This window comes from Anguilla anguilla, chromosome 6 (assembly GCF_013347855.1).
Source record: "Anguilla anguilla isolate fAngAng1 chromosome 6, fAngAng1.pri, whole genome shotgun sequence".
In the NCBI taxonomy this organism is placed as follows: Eukaryota; Metazoa; Chordata; class Actinopteri; order Anguilliformes; family Anguillidae; genus Anguilla; species Anguilla anguilla.
In genome coordinates this window covers 13,943,920-13,963,354 of record NC_049206.1, presented here as the reverse complement: position 1 = coordinate 13,963,354, position 19,435 = coordinate 13,943,920, and the positions used below count along the sequence as shown (strand labels likewise).

The window sequence follows — 19,435 nt, the reverse complement described above, 5'->3', positions numbered from 1 at the left end:
CAGTGGGGTTCCCGAGCAGCAGGAAGTCCGTTTTCCCAGCACACAGCCTGCTGGCGTGCCCCTTCACACTGTGAGCAGTGAGCACCCGCACAAGGCTTCTGCTTTCAGGCTGACCCACGCTGGACCAACGGGAGGTAATTAGGTGGCAGCAAGCCAACCGAAATCCATTATCCGCGATCCCGTCACTGATTAAATTGCGGGGAAATAGGCTATCAAGTGCAGGACTGACAACTGCAACATCTTGCCCCGGTCTGGACTGCACAGGGGGTGAGGGGAGGGGGGGGGGGTTCCCGTTTAAGACATACTCCTCGCTAAAGTGCGAGCAGGCGGCGATCTCTCACTGAGCTCTTCGGCCGCAGAGGGAGCAGCCGCCGTTCTCTTCCGCCTGTGACGGGTTGTGAGCAGTTTTCACTGCCGCGGGTCACTGGAGTCGCACAGCACTTCAGAGCCCTTTCAACTGTGACAGCGATCGAGCCCCCATCCCCACCCCCACCTCCACCCCTACCCCTACCCCTACCCTCCAGTTCTGCAGGGACCGTCCACCCTGACATTCACCCTCCCCACGGACACAAAGCGCTCAACGGGCAGAGTTCACCGGGAGAACAGATTTCGCGCCACGCTGCGCCAGCACTTACATCAGCATTACAGTCATTTAGCAGACGCTGTTATCCGGCGCGACTGTCAAAATGAACTACGCGAGCGCGCGGCTCGTTCTGACAGTCGCCCTGGATAACAGCGTCTGCTAAATGACTGCAACGCTAATGTAAGGAAATTATACACTCAGATGTCACACCTCTATTTTCATTTGATATTAGGTCATTTCTGCACGTGACAACCGGACAAAATTCCCACCGACCGAGACTTGCTTTCATTGACTTTCCGGCTTATTGCGAGTGAGTGAAGTTCTATTCCTGGAGAATTGTTGTGTACAAACAAAGTCCAAGCCGGAATCCTGGACTCTGAACAAAGCTTTTAATGAGCTTGACAATCGGAGCTCTGGAGTTTCAGCGGCTAATTTGCCTGCTAATTTCCAGTGTGCTTACGCTAAATTCAAACTGTAACAACCAGGAGTATCGAACACCTGCAACTAAATATGAATAAATGGGCTCAATAAAAGTTATTTGCGTATTGATTCATTTCATTTTGATTGGCAGGCAGCAGTATGCACTTCAGATTTGATACTTTTTTTTCATATTCTCCAGGTACATACCTGTACAGATGAATATCTTACTGTTGTAATTCAGTTCCATTCCAATGCCTAAGGGTACAACAGTTTCTAACTGCTATGCCACAACACAATCTTCATAGGACATTTGAGGCAAAACTAAGCCCTTGTATCATTGTATTAAAGCATGAAATTTCACTGATATGGTTCCCAGAGGCCCTTTCAACACTCTCTCTTCTTCTTGTGCCTGGTTACAGTATTCTAGACCAAATGTATTTGTCTCCGATCGACAAATAAAAATCACATAACGCAGAACTAAATCGCCCCGCCTTCTAACATGCTCACAATGTTTCACAGAGGTCCAGCACTGACGTCAGGCCAGTATATTTACGGGACTTGGACATGCTGCTGGGTAATAACTTTCAAGGGCAGCTTAGAAAAATCCCCAGGAAAGGCCAGTATATTTCCTCCCTTTACTGTAAATGAGCCACATAAAAAAGAAAAATGCCATGACGAAAACGGCCACTAGAGGGCTGTATGCGTCTAAGGACGTCTGGGGTTTACCTCCTTCCTCTGAAAATGTGATGTACAGTATTTCAGCACACATATTTCCCCCCACCGCTTCAAATACTTCTCTAAGTACTAGCCCAGGAGGCCAAACAAACGTCTTGGCAGATAAGGTGAAGCGAATTCAGGTCAGGCTGCCTTTTCCTAGCTCTGAGGTCAGGCAAAGAGAGCCCAAGTCACCCCTAGCTCCTGTTGACTCTTTCAAATTCCAACAGAACAGACTTCTCACAACCCCCTCCTCTCTTTCTCTCCCATTCTCTCTTTCTCTCTCCCTTCCCTCTCTCTCTCTCTCTCCCAGGCTCCCAGTGTTCTCCAGCCAATGAAGCCCAAAGGATGTTTGACAGAGCTGTCAGTCCAAAAAAAAAAAGAAAAGAAGCAATGCAGACAAAGTGCAGAGCTGTTACATTTCGAAAGAGCACCGAGTTCCGTTTGTTACGGGCAGCGGAGATTCCAGGCTCTGCCTGTGACTTAACCCTTGTACACAAAACACGGAGGAGGGGGGGGGTCCAGTGAGAAAGCACAGCCGTACTCAATGTCCTCTTTTGACACAGTCTCTGCATCTCCTATTGCAGTCTCGGAACTGCAGGGGAAAAACAGCGACATAAACAAATTTACATTTCTAATAAATAGTATCGTTTGTCAATTTCATATTTCAACCTCTAATGGCACAGGGCAGTATGAACGTCCTACTATTTTCTATATTTATGACATTGTGGATTAATTCTGATTTCAGAGAATCTACATTCAATTGTATCAATTTTGTTAAAAAAAAACTTAGAGCTTTCACCAAATGTCTAGGGTCTACTCCTGAACCAAATGTTAATTTATCTATGCCTGTTTAAAGATAAGGGATGAGGCAAGGGCAACACATTCACTGCGTTTATTATCTAATCAGTCCATTCACTCCATTCACAGTGTCCTCACTCTTAAATTCAAATTACAGGGTCAGCAAAGCACCCAGGTGAAGAATCAAGCACACCCGTTCAATATTAATTTCCTGAGGGGAAGGCCGTTAAATCCACAAAGACTGCTATCATGAATAAAATGCCGCGGCTTTGCCTTCAGGTAAACCGTAATCCAAATTTAAGCCATTTTGCGATGCAAAAGTCAGCGACGTCTCACGAGTGGCTCTAATTATTTCTGAAGCTTAACGTGACTTAAAAGGTCTAATCCAAGAACGGGCAGGGGGCGTGTGGGGTAGCGTTTTTGGAAATCAAGTGTTGAAGCTCACAGAATTAATGAGCAGCCTTATCTCTTACAACATATTTGACCCCACACATTAGACACCAGGCCTCGCTGAGGTGCTTAATAGCGAAACGCAAAAGATTTGCCAGATTCTTGGTTCAGTCCTTCGGGTCTGTTTGACTTTGGATTACTATGCATCTGTAATGTTGTCATGTGATAAAAATGCTGAAAGTATTTGTTTCACAGTAAACCATTAACAGATGTATCCAAAGTCAGAGACTCATAAAATCAAGTTGAGTCAGTCACCGATAATAACCCAATTGTGGACGCTGAGTTTTTCTTTCTACAAAAACTGGGTCTGTCTGGTAACTGCTGAACAGCAAACACAATATAACCCCAATAGACCTCATCCTAACCTGTAAGCAGGGGTGGGAACAAATGTGCATTTAAGGGTTTATGTGTAATATGGGCTGTGTGCCATCTGCAACCCATATGTACACCTGAAAGACTTTTTTTTTTTTTTTAATTTCTTACAGCTTATAAAACGTTTTCAATATTAGCCTCGAAAATGAATGACACTGTTGGAATTTAGCAAGATAGTAGGCAAGTTCTGTCACTAAAATGGTGCAGAAGCCTACTGCATAGCTTCTAGTAGCATGCTTCCCGGTCGCCCAGACAAGTTAATGTTCATTAGCACACACAGCAGCACTAACAACAGTTCGCAATGCCTGTTTCCAGTAGGACTGGCAGTTGATGTTTACACTCTCGCCTGTAACCGTTCTCTGTGTGAACTTCGCCGTACCGAGAGCAGAAGGCGAAACTTGCGAAGGCATTCAGGCACTAATGACACGCGCGACTGATTCACTTCAGTACATACAGTACGCACCTCGGCAGGCTAGCGAAGGCGCTAGTGAACGTTTTATATGGGAGCGCGCAGACGGCTCACGAGCTGAGAGCGCGCTCGTGCCTCCCAACTGCAAGCAGCGGCGATGCCCTCGCACCTGTGGCTTCCAATCCCTTTTCAGTGGGAACAGTGCGGAAGCTACGCAGTGCCCCAGCCGTGCGCCGAGCAGCTACTCCACGGTGCACACGAAAGAGACGAAGCACCGCCCTCAAAGCCAAGAGCGTGCGGACGGGCGTCCGGCGGCATCTGCTAACGTCAACCTTGATTCCAGACATTCCCAAAATATTACAGGCGGAATCAGGGCCGTCTGGGAGATAAGCAAGTTCCGGTGCGAAGTCCAAAGCGCGAGGCCTCTATCAAGACGCACTGCATAAAAGCACGAGTCGACATCCAATCTTCTTTCTCAGGCGCGATACACTGCAACAAACGAGCACACCATGGGCCCTCCCCGGCTGTTGAGACGTAGCTGCCCTGCTGATAAGATAATAGACCTATAGCAGAATACTACAGCTGCTAGTTATTTAGCTTACAATGATGTCCATTAGGATTTAGGATTTATGAAACAGTCATACGCCCACAGTGAATAAGCATTTTCTTTTAGCATTCACAGTTGCGGCATGCAAAAACCCCAATGTCAAACGCGGCCAAGCCCAAAATTGACGTATCACGTAAGGTCACGTATAGGAGAAAAAAGGCTATTCAACAAATCTAATATCATCACAGTCTACCGGTATGCTAGATTTTCTAAGCCTGTATGCTTGACTGATAAATAATATAATTTCATGTGTGCATCAATAACTTTATTAAAAGACCCTTGGATATGAGTTAGAAGCAAAACCAGTGGGGCAATGCTAGTGACTGTTAAAACCTGAGAGGCAGCAAGGCGACTGCAGTAAATTTGTGCTGCATGCAGCATCTTTCTAATGTTTTATGTTGTGCTCATTGCGTTTAAGACAAATTAAGGGCAATAAGCTTCATTCATTCATTCATTCATTTTTTAGTTATTATCGTTATAAATCAAACGAAACTATAGCTTGCTAGTTCAAAATAGAAATGAAAAAGATTTTTTTCGTAAAATGCTAAAATCATGCTGACATAAAACTTTTACCAGAAATGAAATAGACTGATATTTTTCCTGAAAAACGTCTGAATTATCTTCCACGAGATACCACATAAAACCAGCTACATACATAAAGCCAGCTATATTTTATTTTGTTTCATCTATACAGACATTTACTATCACGTGCCTTGTGGCCAAAATCCCGGCCTGGTGCAAGCCCTTTGCGCCATTTGACCTCAAGCCCCCCTACGCCCCCAGCAGTGGGTCTGGGTGGCATTAATAATCAAACGATGGCGTAACAAGTGTCCCAGCTTCCCTGCAGCTTCCTGAAGCGGGCGCCCCCGCCTCCGCCCCCCCCCCCCCCATGTTTCCTGAGACTGCCTGGCAATTTTCCGTATCGTCACGGTGACGCGAGAGGTCCCCTGGCTGCCCCCTACCGCCGAGCGTCAGCCTGGCAGGGCGTGGAGGCCTCGCTGTGCCCGCGCTGCGCCCGCCCACAGTCCCCGTGCCACCCTGTGATCCGCCTACCTCACAGAGTTCCGCACGGCCCGCTCAGGTGAACGCAGCGCACGCAGAGATCTACCTCTCTCTCTCTCCCTCTCTCTCCCTCCCTCCCCTGTGGGCAAGCTTAACTCCCCACCTGGGGAAAGCGGTCTCTTAAAACCTTGCATCATCTTCACTTAAAGACAAGCCTCTTACATTTCCCTCATTTAATGCCACAAAGCACACATTATTTAAGAAAGTTTTTTTTCCATACATATCTATGTATGTATAGAAAATGCAGACCATGCAGTGGCATGCTTGTTACCTTGTCTGATCTCTTACCATCTGTTTCATGTGCAATGGATCTTTAATATAACTGCAAAAACTGACCTGCCATAGGCATTTATATCAACACTGTACTGATTCTGGCAGCAATTACTACTTTGGAAAGTGACTATAAGGCTGTGTGCAATGACAACGTCAAAGCAACCTCATTAAGCAGGATCGTCCTGAAAAGACATCTCCAAAGGTTAATGTCCACAGCTCTGAGATGAACAGAGCGAAAGTCCATCATACATGATTTTTACAACAGGGTGTTTATTGAGGTAAGCTCAGGTTAAGGATTAACTGCGCATTCTCTCTCAGAGCAAGAATTGTAGTTGCTTGTTTACCAATGATTCAGTGCGGGGGGGGGTAAAAAAAAAAGAGAGTAGGCCGCACGGTAAGGCGAGGACGCCCCCTCGGTCGAACAGGTACGACGGCTACGCTTAAATCACAGGCACTCGCAGGCTTGCGGGGAAGCTCAAACTGCTCAATTAAACTACGAAAGCTTAAATTTCAAGCGGGCAATTAAGCGATCTGTCCGACTGCACACAGAGCCGTAACTGGAAAGCGGGCGCGGCCGCGTCACATTCAGAGTTGCAGCGAGGACACGAAAGATGTTCAAAACTTAACTGCCCAAAAAAACAGCTTATATCCCATTTGGGTAGAGGAGGCTAAACATGCCACATCTCATGATCCCATGCTAGGGGCCTAGACTAATGACAACAACATACATCGTCATAATCATCAGTATTGGTTAAACAGGACACACGCGCCTGAACGTTCCCACAGGGCACGCACACATTTTGATAACATGACACTGGGAGGCCCCTGTGTCTTAAGGGTCAATTAAGAGAAATTACATTTCAAACCAGCATACTTGCACAATGTCTATACACTGTCTCACATATATGAGCCTATCTTATTGTAGAGTGACATCCTTTGCTCCCAACCTGAATGTCAATTAAAAAGTGAAAAGTGATGGTTCCAGTTCATACTCTTCTTTATTCCAGCTGGGCAGTGGATTCAACCATAAACAGGTATGGTCGACACACATTCAGCCTTTGACCTGACCAGTCCTATTCAGACATGCTTCAAATATAGAAGTCACGATGGTCATCTGTTTAAATATGTATGGTTGGTTGAAAGAAGACCCAGCGTATTTATCTTGCTTCCTCAAATGATGCCAATATCTATGAATGCCATCTGACTGAACGGGGCACCCCTTGGGCCCTTACTTTACATTAAATAGGAAGCAAAAACAATGGCTCCCTGATACTTATGGCGTATCAGCCAGATTAATACCCACTTCCTGCTCTGCTCATCTACCGAGCAGCTGTGTGGTTTTCCTTAATCCACCTGCGTTCAGGAAGGTGGCGATAACAGCCTTGTGGCCGGGCACGAAACCAGGAAACAGGCAAGGACAAAGAATGGCTGCTGTAGTGGGATCTGTCCGTCAGAGCAGCCTGGGGACTGAGGGCGAGGTGGGGGGGAAGTGTGGGGGGGGGAAGGGTAAGTTCAGAACACAAACCGAGAAGCCCTCCTTCAATACGGAAAGGAACTGCCTTTCGCTGACACTGAGGTCAAAGCCAATGAACCTGCATGTCTCACTCCACAGGGAAAGGGCAGAAGGTCACAGAGGGATTGTGACACATGATATGAAAACTCACCCTGTTAATGAATGATCTGGAAAGAATGATACGTATCCAGCTACTGTTATACTGCAGAACCTCAGCGGGACCATACACAGTCATATCTCCCTTGGCAGGCCTCCTTTGTGGGAGGGGCTAGGTGTCCGGAACAGAGAGTTTTGCCTTGAAGTGACCTTCACTGAATTCCAGACTGAGGGTGACGCAGAGCTTCCTGAAAAAATGCTAACATTTCTGGGGCTGCTCGGTGGCCCACTGTGTCTACCTCGTTCTCTTTTGTTTATTATGTCTACGGCACCCGTGACTTCCAAATGGTGATGCCTGCAAACCAAACTTCTGTGAACATCAGACAACAATGTCTAATGTAACCGGACATAACCCAGTATGGTTGATGGTGTCTGTCTTTTTACAGAAAACCTATGACAATGGTGGCTTTGGCACTATCCAAAAGCCAAAAACGCACATTCCCAATGCATATCACTGCAGAAATAGCTTTGGTTTCAGATTAAGTCCTCTACATTAGACAATGTCTTAAATGCAAATGACCAGCTGAGATACAATTACATGCCATTTCCTCTTAAATATACTTAAAATCACTGATGATACTGAGCCCAGTCATCGAGCTAGGACATTCAAAATGTTTCTGTGAACTGTACTATGTTTCTAAGTGGCCATTAGCTTAAGCACTGGGAGGAGAAGATAATTGGAAAAATAACTCCCCAAGACATGAGAAGCTTCAAAGACAAATTCACAACAATGAACTCTGGTTCACAACTGAAGCCGAAATTCTTGTGGTGTTGCCGAAGACTGAAGTTCTGAAGACTGACTTTTGCTCTTCTCCTAGGCAAAAATGTTACCTCAGAGGTTAGACACACGTCAGGTCTCTTGTCAAAGAGATTTTAATGCCAGTGAGACTCTCCTGGTTAAATAAATACTAAACAAAACCTAAAAATAAAAAAGACATTTTCATCCCAGATTCACACAACAGTGAAGAGATAAATGAATGCTGAATAAATTATTTCAACTCAGATATTATTTTATATACTTCAAATTTAGCGATCAAAATTGGAGGTACGTTTGCACTGATTAAATGCGTAAAGTTGGTGAATGACCTGCCACTCCGTAGTCATTAAGCTGCAGCTGGGAATACTCCAACCTTACAGAAACGATGGCTCTGGCACTAGTGGATCGAGACAATTCAAAAAGGGGTGAAGCCGTATACGTTACAAATGAAAGTATGCAAGGAGAATAATGTGTTGATCCATTTCAGCATTATAGTAAGAGACTGTCGCTAGAATGTTGGTGCTGGTGCATAAAAATGTCTACTGGATAAAGAGCAGCTAACACTCCCTGTCCCCCTGCAATTACCGACTCACACAAAGAGCTGTCAAAATATCCGTGCGTTCGGAAACCCTCGCCTTTAAATTTAGACGTACGCATCGCGGAACACTGAAAATAATACACATTACGCGCGGCAAGGTTGTCAAATGAGACGGGGTCAAACTCTGATAAGTGCGCTCGGAGGCTGTTCTGAAAATGATGGGAAGGGCGCGCCACGTCCCCGCGTGGCAAATGAGATTCCCGCTCGTTGCGCGGCGTTGATTAGCTCCGCTCCGGGTCCCGGCGGCTCCCCGAGCGCGGCGGCAGGGAGTGCAGTATTCAAACTCTTGTGGAGCAGAGGTCAACTGTCACTACTGCATCCTCCGTCCCCTAATGATCGCGTTCGTGGCGGTAATTACGAATCAGGTTAATCACAGACGCTCGCGCGAGTAGCTGTCGTCCCAGGGCGAGAGACCCGGGTCAGGGGGACACGGGAGAGACACGGAAATATCAGGGAGCTAAAAAGGGAAAGATGAATGACTCATTAGCTAACGAGGCGCGAGCGAGCAGGAGGCCCGTAGCGGAAGCCCTCGCGGAAGAGCCTGACGGTGACGCTTCCAGGAGATGACCGGAAGTGAAGACGCAATTAGGACTCGATTCTTCTTTTGCCTCTCCTTTCGTTTGTGTTGTTTTGCGTGGCAGAAGCAGGGATTGTTCCGGCATCCCAGAGACGAGCTGTGAGATGAGGGTTGTTTAAATGGAATGAGAGAGGTCACGTGATGGGTCCTGTGTGATAGGTCCGCGGAAATGACGGACAAGTGCAGCCAGTAATTGGCTTCACATTACAGAAATGTATTCCTTTCTGTTGCAAGTAGTTCTTTTCCAGCACAAAAACAGCCAAATGTACGTTAGGCAACCCATAAAGGCCCTTATGACTTGCAGTTGAATGCACGCGGGACCAGGTGTATTCCAATTGTTACCAATTGCGCAAAAAAAGGAGAATGAAAAATCTTCCAATATTATGCAATTATCATGAACTGCAGAAACTGATTCACATTGACAATGGAATTATGAAATTTCCTCTTTTCGAAGAGGCGGAATCATAGAATATTGAAAAGTATAATTCTAAATTCTAAATAAAATAATTCTAAATAAAAAAAGATGACGATCAAAAGAAGGGGAAAGGCTGCTGCATAGTTTCAGACCAGAAATGTGACTGTAGTGCGATTTGAGCACTCTAATCTTCAGTGTGGTGCTGACCAGTCTCACATATGTAACAGATGGCGATGATGATCAACAACAAACCACAGCTCATTCAGGGGGATGTTTTTCTTGTTGGTCAGGGAACATGCTCAAAAAGCTTGCCTCACGTCCAGAACAAAACAATATACACATAAACACATGCCTACTCAGTGGGGATTTTGAATGAGATGAAACATACAGTGGTACTCAAGTAAAGCAAAATGACTACTTTATGTGTGAAATGACTGTTCTCTGTCAGTAGCGCTGTCCTGGGCGTTAGCGGGAGAGAGGGCGCTCACCACGTAGCAGGGCTCGCAGTAGGCCTTCTTCTCCATGGCGTAGAAGGGCTTCCCGCGCAGTTTGCTGCCGCAGGTGGTGCAGGTGAAGCAGTTCACGTGGAAGACCTGGTCCATGGCGGTGCAGCCGGTGCCCTCTCCCACCACGTTCTCCCCACAGGAGGAGCAGCGGCCTGGGGAGAGGGGGCAGAGAGTCAACAGCCTGTACACGCCTGTTTCACACACCGCACACGAACACATCGCAACCAGCCAAACACATATACGCACCATGTACACACACACAGTTCATTCACACACATACACACACACACACACACAGTTCATCTGTGCACACAAACACACCCCACATCCAGACACGCACATGCACACACACACACACACACACACAGTTCATCTGTGCACACACACCCCACATCCAGACACGCACATGCGCACACACACACACACACACAAAACCCACACACGCACACAGACCTAACTCTTGCATTATTTATCTTCCTCTTAGAGCACACCCTTCTGCAGGGCACATCACACAAAACAGTCTTTTTTTCTTCCTATCGTCAACTGGAGTGCCTCACCTGTACTTTCACAAACCTATACAATTCTATGAAACTCGGGGAAAGCATTTGGTTTAAGTCATGGACAGATGCATTTACATAATGCACGCTCCACCAGTGAGCGTAAAGGGATAGGTTTTGTGCACGATGAAGGATACATGATATTGAAAGAATCTTTTGAAAAACTACAGGCTTTACAATGGGAAGTATAGGGGCTCTTGGTGTTTTGTGGTCTAAATGAAGAAAAAACAGCTTGTACAGTAATTTCATGTTTTCAGAGGCTGTACATATAAACTGGACTTAATGTGTTCATGGCTATGAATAACTGTTGCATAATCAGTATTGTATCTTATCGGATCTGCATTTTGTAGTTGTTCCAATGACCTTCGATATGCACTTATTGTACGTCACTTTGAATAAAAGCGTCTGCCAACTTGTATTCACAATTATGAACATGAATTTCAGTTTTTATACAATGTCATTGCCTCTGTCTTTGAGCACAGCATGGTGTTGTATGCACCATAGGAAATGGTTCAATCAGAAAATAATATTACACATAATTCTTTTGAAGAATAACTGGCTAATACGCAAATATAAAATGGTTCTAATGCTTTAGCATGCAGTGCGTTCTGTGAGAGGAAGCAATTTTTTGACGGGGGGAGGTTTAGAGACAAAATACTCCAAATTCTTTCAGATTGTCCTCTTTGTTTTCGTTTCCGAGGAGCGATATTGACACTGTCCGGCAGTACACAGAGACCTACATAGGGCTACGTTTCAGCTGAGCTCTGCACAAATCGAGCAAACTGGGGAAAATGATGCGCTGGGAAGATTTTTTTTTTTAAACGATGCCCCATCCCAGTAAAGGCCATACGAGAGATGTGTGAACTTAACATCACCCCCCCCCCCCCAAAAGAGGTCCCAGAATGAGGTCTCTAAATTAGGTTAAAGATCAAGAATCTGTTACATTTTCAAGGAAAAACAGCCCTCTCTTCATTTCCAAATAAACAGTACGGTTTCTAGTGTGTATTTAAGGACACGAAGATGGACAGATAGACATGAAAATAAGTTTAATATCTTTTTTTAATAAATGCGATGTGAAGAAGCTAATGCACAGTAGAGTAGCTGTGTGCACATCCAACCAGTATTTGGCCAGGTGCAGGATAAAAGTACATGTGAAGATTGAAAGAAAATGGATATCCGCACACTGAAGCTAATGGCCATCTGATAGAAGTCAAAAAGTCAACAAACAAAACTGTCCTGGAGCAGCTAAAGAAGGACATTAAATCTGCACGGGGCACATTGAAACTCACGGCACGGACAGTAATCGAATGTTATGGATTTTGAAAAGAATCCTTTCGCTGAGGAAAAAAAACAGTCATACTAAATTGTTCATGTTTGACTGCAGATATAAACAAACACACAGGTCAGTGAACGCTGAAACAGGCAGGCTAAGTCCACCAGAAAGGGTCGCTGAGGGCTCCAGTTACACAAAGTTTTTGTATTTATTTTGTTTTCCTCCTCTAAAGCCACTCTCCTTTCATTCTTTAAGGCCTGAGTCTCCCTGGAGACCAGGGGGGCAGTAGCGGCGGCAGCGATGGCCTCGCCCGCTTCCTCTAACCGACTCCTCCACAGTCTCCTCCCCTGTACCAGTAACATAGGGGGAGGGCGGTTGGGTTGCATGTTTTGGAAAGAGAAGCTACGCGGGCGGGTGCAGAGGGATGGGGGGGGGGGGGGGGCCGCGACGGCGGTGACCACGGTGCGGCTGGTGTCGCACGGCAACTGATGCCACAACACTCGGTGGACACGCCCAGGCAGGGCCACTCACGGGGATTACCTCACATGAACCGCTGCAGAAGAGGGCCCAGAACGCCAGGGCACACTGTGCTAAGCACTGGGAGAGCGTCTCAAGAGGGGGGGGGCACCGCAGAGGAAATGCACAGAGCACACGTTACCCCAAACATGAAAATATAACATGGGCACACAGGTAATGAACAGGCCACCAAATTCCTCACCGCAAAACCCACTTTACATATAACATCAATTCTCAGACCTATCACTAACGAATGACAACTACTGATCACCTGCAGCAGTGTCTGCACATGGCATCTTTAAATAACTTAACAAATTATGATTATAAGTCACAACAGTGAAGACGACCAAAAACATCATTTTCGCACAGCTAACGCATGCAAAAATGACATGCTACTGGTAAGATGGTTAGATAGAACTATTTCTGGAGGGCATTTTCCCTATTTAATACAAGCATGGATGAAAGAGGCTTAAGAAATGAGTAAGAAATAAGACATATGTAAACAACCAACAAGATATGTTTAAAATGACTCCAAATATGACACAACACAACAGTAAATAAAACAAAGGCTCCATAAATAAGTATCCAGATAGCTCATTAATAAATGATGCGCCAAGCCTATTTGAATTATTTAGCTATGTGTCCTGGTTTTGAGTGTTGGAAATCTGGTCACCTGAAACACAGGAAGCCTTTCCAGAGTAACCACATGAGTAAATGCAACTACAGTAGGAGACACGGACTGTGCTAACCCTCCCCCTCATAAAATTTACACTAACATGCTACAAAGCCAGGTCATCTCATCTAATTCAACACGATGGTCGCTTACTTCTAAAAGGTCCTAGCAATGCCTCTAACATCAGGCCAAAGAAAAGCTAAATGAAACCAAATTATTAATGGTTTTAAAAAAGAGTGTATGGTTCACTCAAATATCAACTGGATAGCATCCTCGGCAATCAACCAGTTCTTTTCTCTTGTTCTTCAGTTACATTTTACGTACATCCACCCATCCATTATCCGACACACTTATTCCTGGTCATGGTCTGGGGAGTGGTGGGGGAGGCTGACACCTATACCAGCTTGCACTGGGCGGAATGTACCCTGGACAGGTCGCCAATCTATTGCAGGGCACACGCGCACAATTAGCTCACATGCTCACGCAGTACCTATGGGCAATTTAGGCTCTCCAATTAGCCTAACCTACATGTGTTTGGACTGTGGCAGGAAACCGGAGGACCTGAAGGAAACCCACATGGACACAGGGAGAGCGTGCAAACTGCACACAGAAAGGCCCTGGCCAGGATGTTTCACATATACATAAAACATCATTAAAATATCCAGCTGGTTCAAAAAGGCTTCAAACAGCAAAAAGAAAACAAGGTCTCTTTTTCTTTAACAGTCTGAACAATCCTTAAGGACATTTCAAAGCCTGTACTCAAAGCACAATTGTAGCTTCTGGTTGGGGAATACGATCAACCCGAATATTGCTGAGCCGATAGATGAAAGAGATCACGGACAGACTATTTATTTAATTATTTACACATGAAAAGCCCCGACGCACCGACTGCGCGAAAAAAGGGTCAGTAAAAGTTAAGTCGTAAAATGTCATTTTATGTCTTTATTAAAGCTACACTTACACAGCAAAAGACCCAGCCAGCACAAGTTATTTTATCGGGAACAGGCGATGTGCGAGGTGCCCCGAATCGGCAGATAAAGTGTGCAAATATAATCGGCGTGGCGTTAACCCGCTGGAGCGAACCGTCTAATCGCCGGTCACGCTTCCTTCCCCCCCCCCTTTCGGACTGTAAGGAAGCTGCGTCGACAGCCTTCCCCGCGTCTTCCTCCCGGCTGCTACCTCAGCGCACACACGACCTATTTAACGTCGCCGACGGCCGCGTTCCGCGACCCGGGGGCAGACAGGCATCAGTGTGCAAACACGAGCGAGCGAGTGAGCGAGTGAGCGAGAGCACGCGTGGCAGAGCGGGGCGTCCCGGGGACGAGTCGCATGTCGAGGCAGAACCGCTCAGCCGCTCCGCCGAGCGCCAGCTTCTGCTCCGGACCTTTCACAGTACAACTGTTTCAGGAAGAGGGCTCACACCAATACGAGCTAAACGCTCTCTTTTTAGCTTTTGTTCACCTCTCAAACAAGGCTGCTTAAGAATTAAGCCTGTAGATGTGCACTTGAAGGCAGAGAAACCGGAAACCATTTGGGTATGACCCGATTAATAGACGGAATTCCCAGAAAACAGAAAAGCAGATTTACATTTGAACATAACATACACTGAAGGGTTACAGTTAGGGCCTGGAGGCAGTGGATGCTCTTACCAAAGTACTCATCAGAGGGGGGGTTGTCCATGTCGTAGAGCAAGTTCTTGGTCAGGCGCTCCAACTCATCCTCAAGGCCACCGCTGGCGTTACTGGGATGGACACCCTGAAAATAAAGGGCCACCGTTAATGTGCTGTACACACCATAACTACAGCGCCCATAACAAGAGGTGCATTGTGGAGACATGGGTGCTCTCTCACATATGACCACCGATGACCTCATGACCTTTGAAATCCATCTCCTGAAAGAATGCTGTTGTTCCAGGAATATCAGGGGCGAATAACATTACTCAGCACAAACCGGTAAATATAACCTGTTTTCTTATCATCTTCAGGAGATCGTGCCTAACGAGCCGAAGACTATCCAGCTCAGGTCACCGTTAGGCACTGATGTGCTGTGCGAGAAATTGTTGGAACATAATACAGTAAAGAAGACAAATAAATCAGAGCGATTGATTGCAATTCTAGCAGGACAAGTGTCCTTGGTAACTGGATGTAGAAGATCCTATTATAGCTCTCATGAATCGCTCTAATCCAAGCTTGCGTGAGAGCTCACTTCTGGAAAAGCTGGCACTCCACAGGCATATCAGAGATCATCAAAGGTTCAAGGATGACCCTGACGAAACATAGGGACCGGTGATTTACAGAGATATTATGAAGAGTGCAGGCTACAGACCTTTTAACATTCCATTCTCTGAGTCTTTAGAGCAGGAAGACTTAGTGTTCTCAGTAGCAATGATGAAGTGTCATTTGGTTGTGTAACTCAACGTGAAGCACAAAGTTAACTGTAGGGGACTGCATCCAGGCACTGTATGTCATAGGTGTTGAGGACGCTCACTCACACACAAACACACACACACACATACATACACACACACAATTAAACATGTAGAAGACAAAACAATCAAAATCATGTTTATCAGAACACCTTGTGACCCTTGTGTTTGTTTGAAAAAGCACACGTTATGACCCTTGTGTTTCTTAGAAAACCCCTCTACATATCGAATAATATATCATTGTAAATTTTACTTAAAAGTTGCAACCAAGCACATTTGAGCCAACAGGATCCAAAACAACTGCTTGATATCCACTGCATTACAATATAGCAAGTGTGCGTTAGCAGCGTGTAACATCTGCTCCCACTGCTGCCTTACACACACTAGCTGACAGACTTATGGACATGTACACACAAGTGCATGCATGTGCACATATACCATTCAAGGATAAAGCAATGTGTTTTTCAGTTTTGTGGTTTACTATAGCCTGCTTCAAGAGAGCTCAGGGCATCACAAAAAACTAAAATAACCACCTCCGTGGTTTCTGGTATTTTGCCTGTTGCATAAGTTCACAAAACACTTCCTTCTTTGAAACATGCTGGGTCTCATCTGCCAGTTCCCCTGCTTCTATTAATTCTCATCGCTCGCGTGGCTAATTGGAGGCGTTCTGCCAGACACTCTTCATCAGTGGAGCGTGGGGCCGGAAATAACCCTCCAGCAGATCGACAGGTGGTGCTTCCTGCAGCTGTAGGGTGGCCAGTCCCACGGGAGACCCGGGCCAGGCAGAGAGAGACGTGCTAAACCACCACCGCGCAGTCGAGAACACTCCCGCTGGCCTCTTATGAGCCTTCAAAACACTCTCATTAGCACGGCTATGCGAAGCTTTAAAAAAAAAAAAAACAACAACAACAAGCCTTTTTTAACCGAAAAATATCCCCATTAACGAGGCAAGGCTCTTCAAATTTGCCTGTAAATGATGGTTCAAACTGCCACAAGGCCTTCCAGAACAGGTACCTGAGGTGCGTTCAAGTTCAGCGAACAGAGGCGAATGTTCGTGGCGAACATGTTCTCTTTGAACACTTCAATTTGAACGGATTTTTATGAACTTTCCAAATTGTTTGCATTAAACATAAACAGACATGGCGACATGGCGTACTCACAGCTGCTTCTGTGATCATCGATAATAAAAAACAATAGCTAGCTAGCGAACAATAATAACATTGGCCAGCGTTAGCAATAACATAATTGAAAAAACACACTTGACGGCATCTTCGATTTAAATACCGATCTTGGAACATTTGCCTTGTTCGCTGAACTTGAACGCACCTCTGTATCCAATTGAGAATGTATTGTTATATCTGGCCATAAGAGTCCAAAGGGTAAACACCAGTTAGCTGCTTCTTTTCATAGAGGAATATGCCATATTCATGGCCCAGGAGCAAAAAAATATATATATATTATCTGAAGGTATTTCCTAGTTAATTAATGGACAAATAATAAATTCTGACTAATGATTTTTTATTTATTTACTATTTACAAAAACTAAAGGGCTGACCCTTTTCCTGATGCAAAACCTTAATAAAGAAAAAATCACTGGTGAGCAAGCCTGTCTCTTCAGACTGAAAACATGTTATGGGTGAAACAAACGCTGCTCAGCGGCTCCACAGAGTTATCGACAAGACACACGCACACAAAAAGGTCCCCCTCTATCGATTCGGCCTTTAGAACCCGAGCTCTGAGCGCCGCGGCGTTAGCTTGGCTGACTGCGGCGACGGCGCTGGGCTATCTAAAGGGACGGAGCGGGAAAAGATCAGACGCCGGCGCCCGCGCTCTGACGCTTGCGCGGCATTGCGATGACGCACCCCGCCGGCCGGGGGCCCGGGGGAGATCAGAGGGGTCCCGGGTGCGTCGCGTCACGCCCCGGCCGGCATGGGGTACGGAACACAGGAGGGCGAGGCGCGCGAAAGACGAGAGGCACAGCTAGCCGCCCTCGCATCGCATCAAACAGAGGAGCACTGCAGTCTGGGAGGAGCGGGGGGCGGGGAGCGGGGGGCGGGGGGCGGGGGGGGGAAGGCAATAAAAGTAAATTAGATGAGGCGGTGAGGCCGGTGAGTTCACTCAGAACGGTACTCTCTGTTCCCGGCTGACTCCATTTAACATTCACAATGCTGAAAAACGCTCAACACTCACTCCTGCAGTGCTCCTAATATTTTTAATATTTATGTCTAATATTACTCAATGTAAGTGCATAGTCCTTGAGATTTAGTTTTGTTTTATTTATTATTATTATTATTATTATTATTATTATTATTATTATTATTATGGAAACATGCACACTGAGCTGACAGATACTTGCCATGGCACAGAGCCAGGAGATTAACAACATACCGTAACTGTTCAACGCTGTAACTGTGCCAGGTGCTATTCTCTCTCTACGCGTTTCCTTTTATGAAAATATCCTTACATGACCAGGCAGTACACGCTGGGGGAGGGGGAGAAACAAAAGACTTGTGAAAGGAATTTCACTGGGATGTTAATTCGAGTATGGATGTGATTATTGGAAAAATAACTTGAAGTCTAAGCTTTATTGCACAAGGTCCACGTGCCTTTTCAAATCCAGCTCAAGGCCTCAGCATCTAAGGAAGTGCTTTTTTTTGTTCACTCTATGCATAAATGGGTCAGGTAATTTCAGCTGAAAATTTGAACAGTAAAGAAAAAAAAGCAATGATTTCAAATCAAAGCTCAGAAATAACATCTTTGTTCCTAAAGGTAATGCTGTATATCGACTGACCGAAGATGAAAGCTAACTTCCTTCCTTAAGCAGCGACATCCAAAAAGGTACCAGGCCATGAAAGTGTGATCATGCATAAAAATAAAAAATAGACAAGGAGGCTGTGTTTTTTCAGATACTGACACTATCAGCATCTTTGCAAAGAGATAACCATTCGCATGCTTAGCAAATTACAATGAATTTCAGAAATTATCATAATTACACAAAGTACTATGACCGGGAGCTAGGTACAGGCTGTTCTAATTGGTTTGGATAAAAAAAGACATCTGCCTCCCGTCCTTCTATCAACAGGGTGCTATTCAATTATATTTACCGGTGTACGGAGAATAGTTCTCAGATTTATGTTGTTGTTTTAAAAGGGTTCATGAACCCTCCCTCTCCTGTGTGATGTGCAGTGTGGACTGTGTCCTCCATATTATCGTTTCTAAAGCAAAAGGTTGCACTTCCTTCGGTCTCACTAACCGAACAATTACAGCCAAATGACACTTCAATTTGTCATATTATGGCCTGTCCAAACACCATCCCAGTGTTTTAACTCTTCTCTGGGAAAAAAAAGAAGCCAAGCCACAGTTGGGTGGCTGCCATATATTTTAAAAAAGTAAGAATTTAGACCTTCAAAACTTTTCACGTTTCAAACAAGAGTTGAGACACGAGCCCTAGTGTGGAAGTTTCCAATCAACACATAAAAGCAGCTGGACTGCTCAGCAACAGCAGAATTCCGAGAGAGAAGCCCCAGGAAATGACCAACCGCCGGGTCCATGACCTGCCAGCAGGTGTCGCTGTAATAGAGAATAATCTGTGGGCGACTGAACCGGGGGGGAACTCAGGCAGGCACAACTGGACTCTACAAGAAGATACACAAGCAACCTGCCAGAGAGCACGTCTGCTACTCTCAGAACACGAGACATCCAAAAACATGACCTCACAACCAGGTTCAAGTGTTTCCATAACCAATCCAGTCCAACCATATTGAATAAATAGGGGCAC

The 19,435-nt window shown here is 45.6% G+C and overlaps 1 protein-coding gene across 5 annotated transcripts in view; it reads right to left on the bottom strand.

Moving 5' to 3' along the window:
• LOC118229691 (lipoma-preferred partner homolog) overlaps positions 1-19,435 on the bottom strand; it is a 132,123-nt gene that overhangs the window by 7,473 nt on the left and 105,215 nt on the right. For all 5 annotated transcript variants that reach the window (XM_035421904.1, XM_035421903.1, XM_035421906.1 and 2 more), the window contains 2 exons: positions 14,882-14,987; positions 10,196-10,365 (listed from right to left, as the gene is read on the bottom strand). In XM_035421904.1, coding sequence (XP_035277795.1) covers positions 10,196-10,365; positions 14,882-14,987 — 276 coding nt within the window. The remainder of the gene's footprint in view (positions 1-10,195; positions 10,366-14,881; positions 14,988-19,435) is intronic.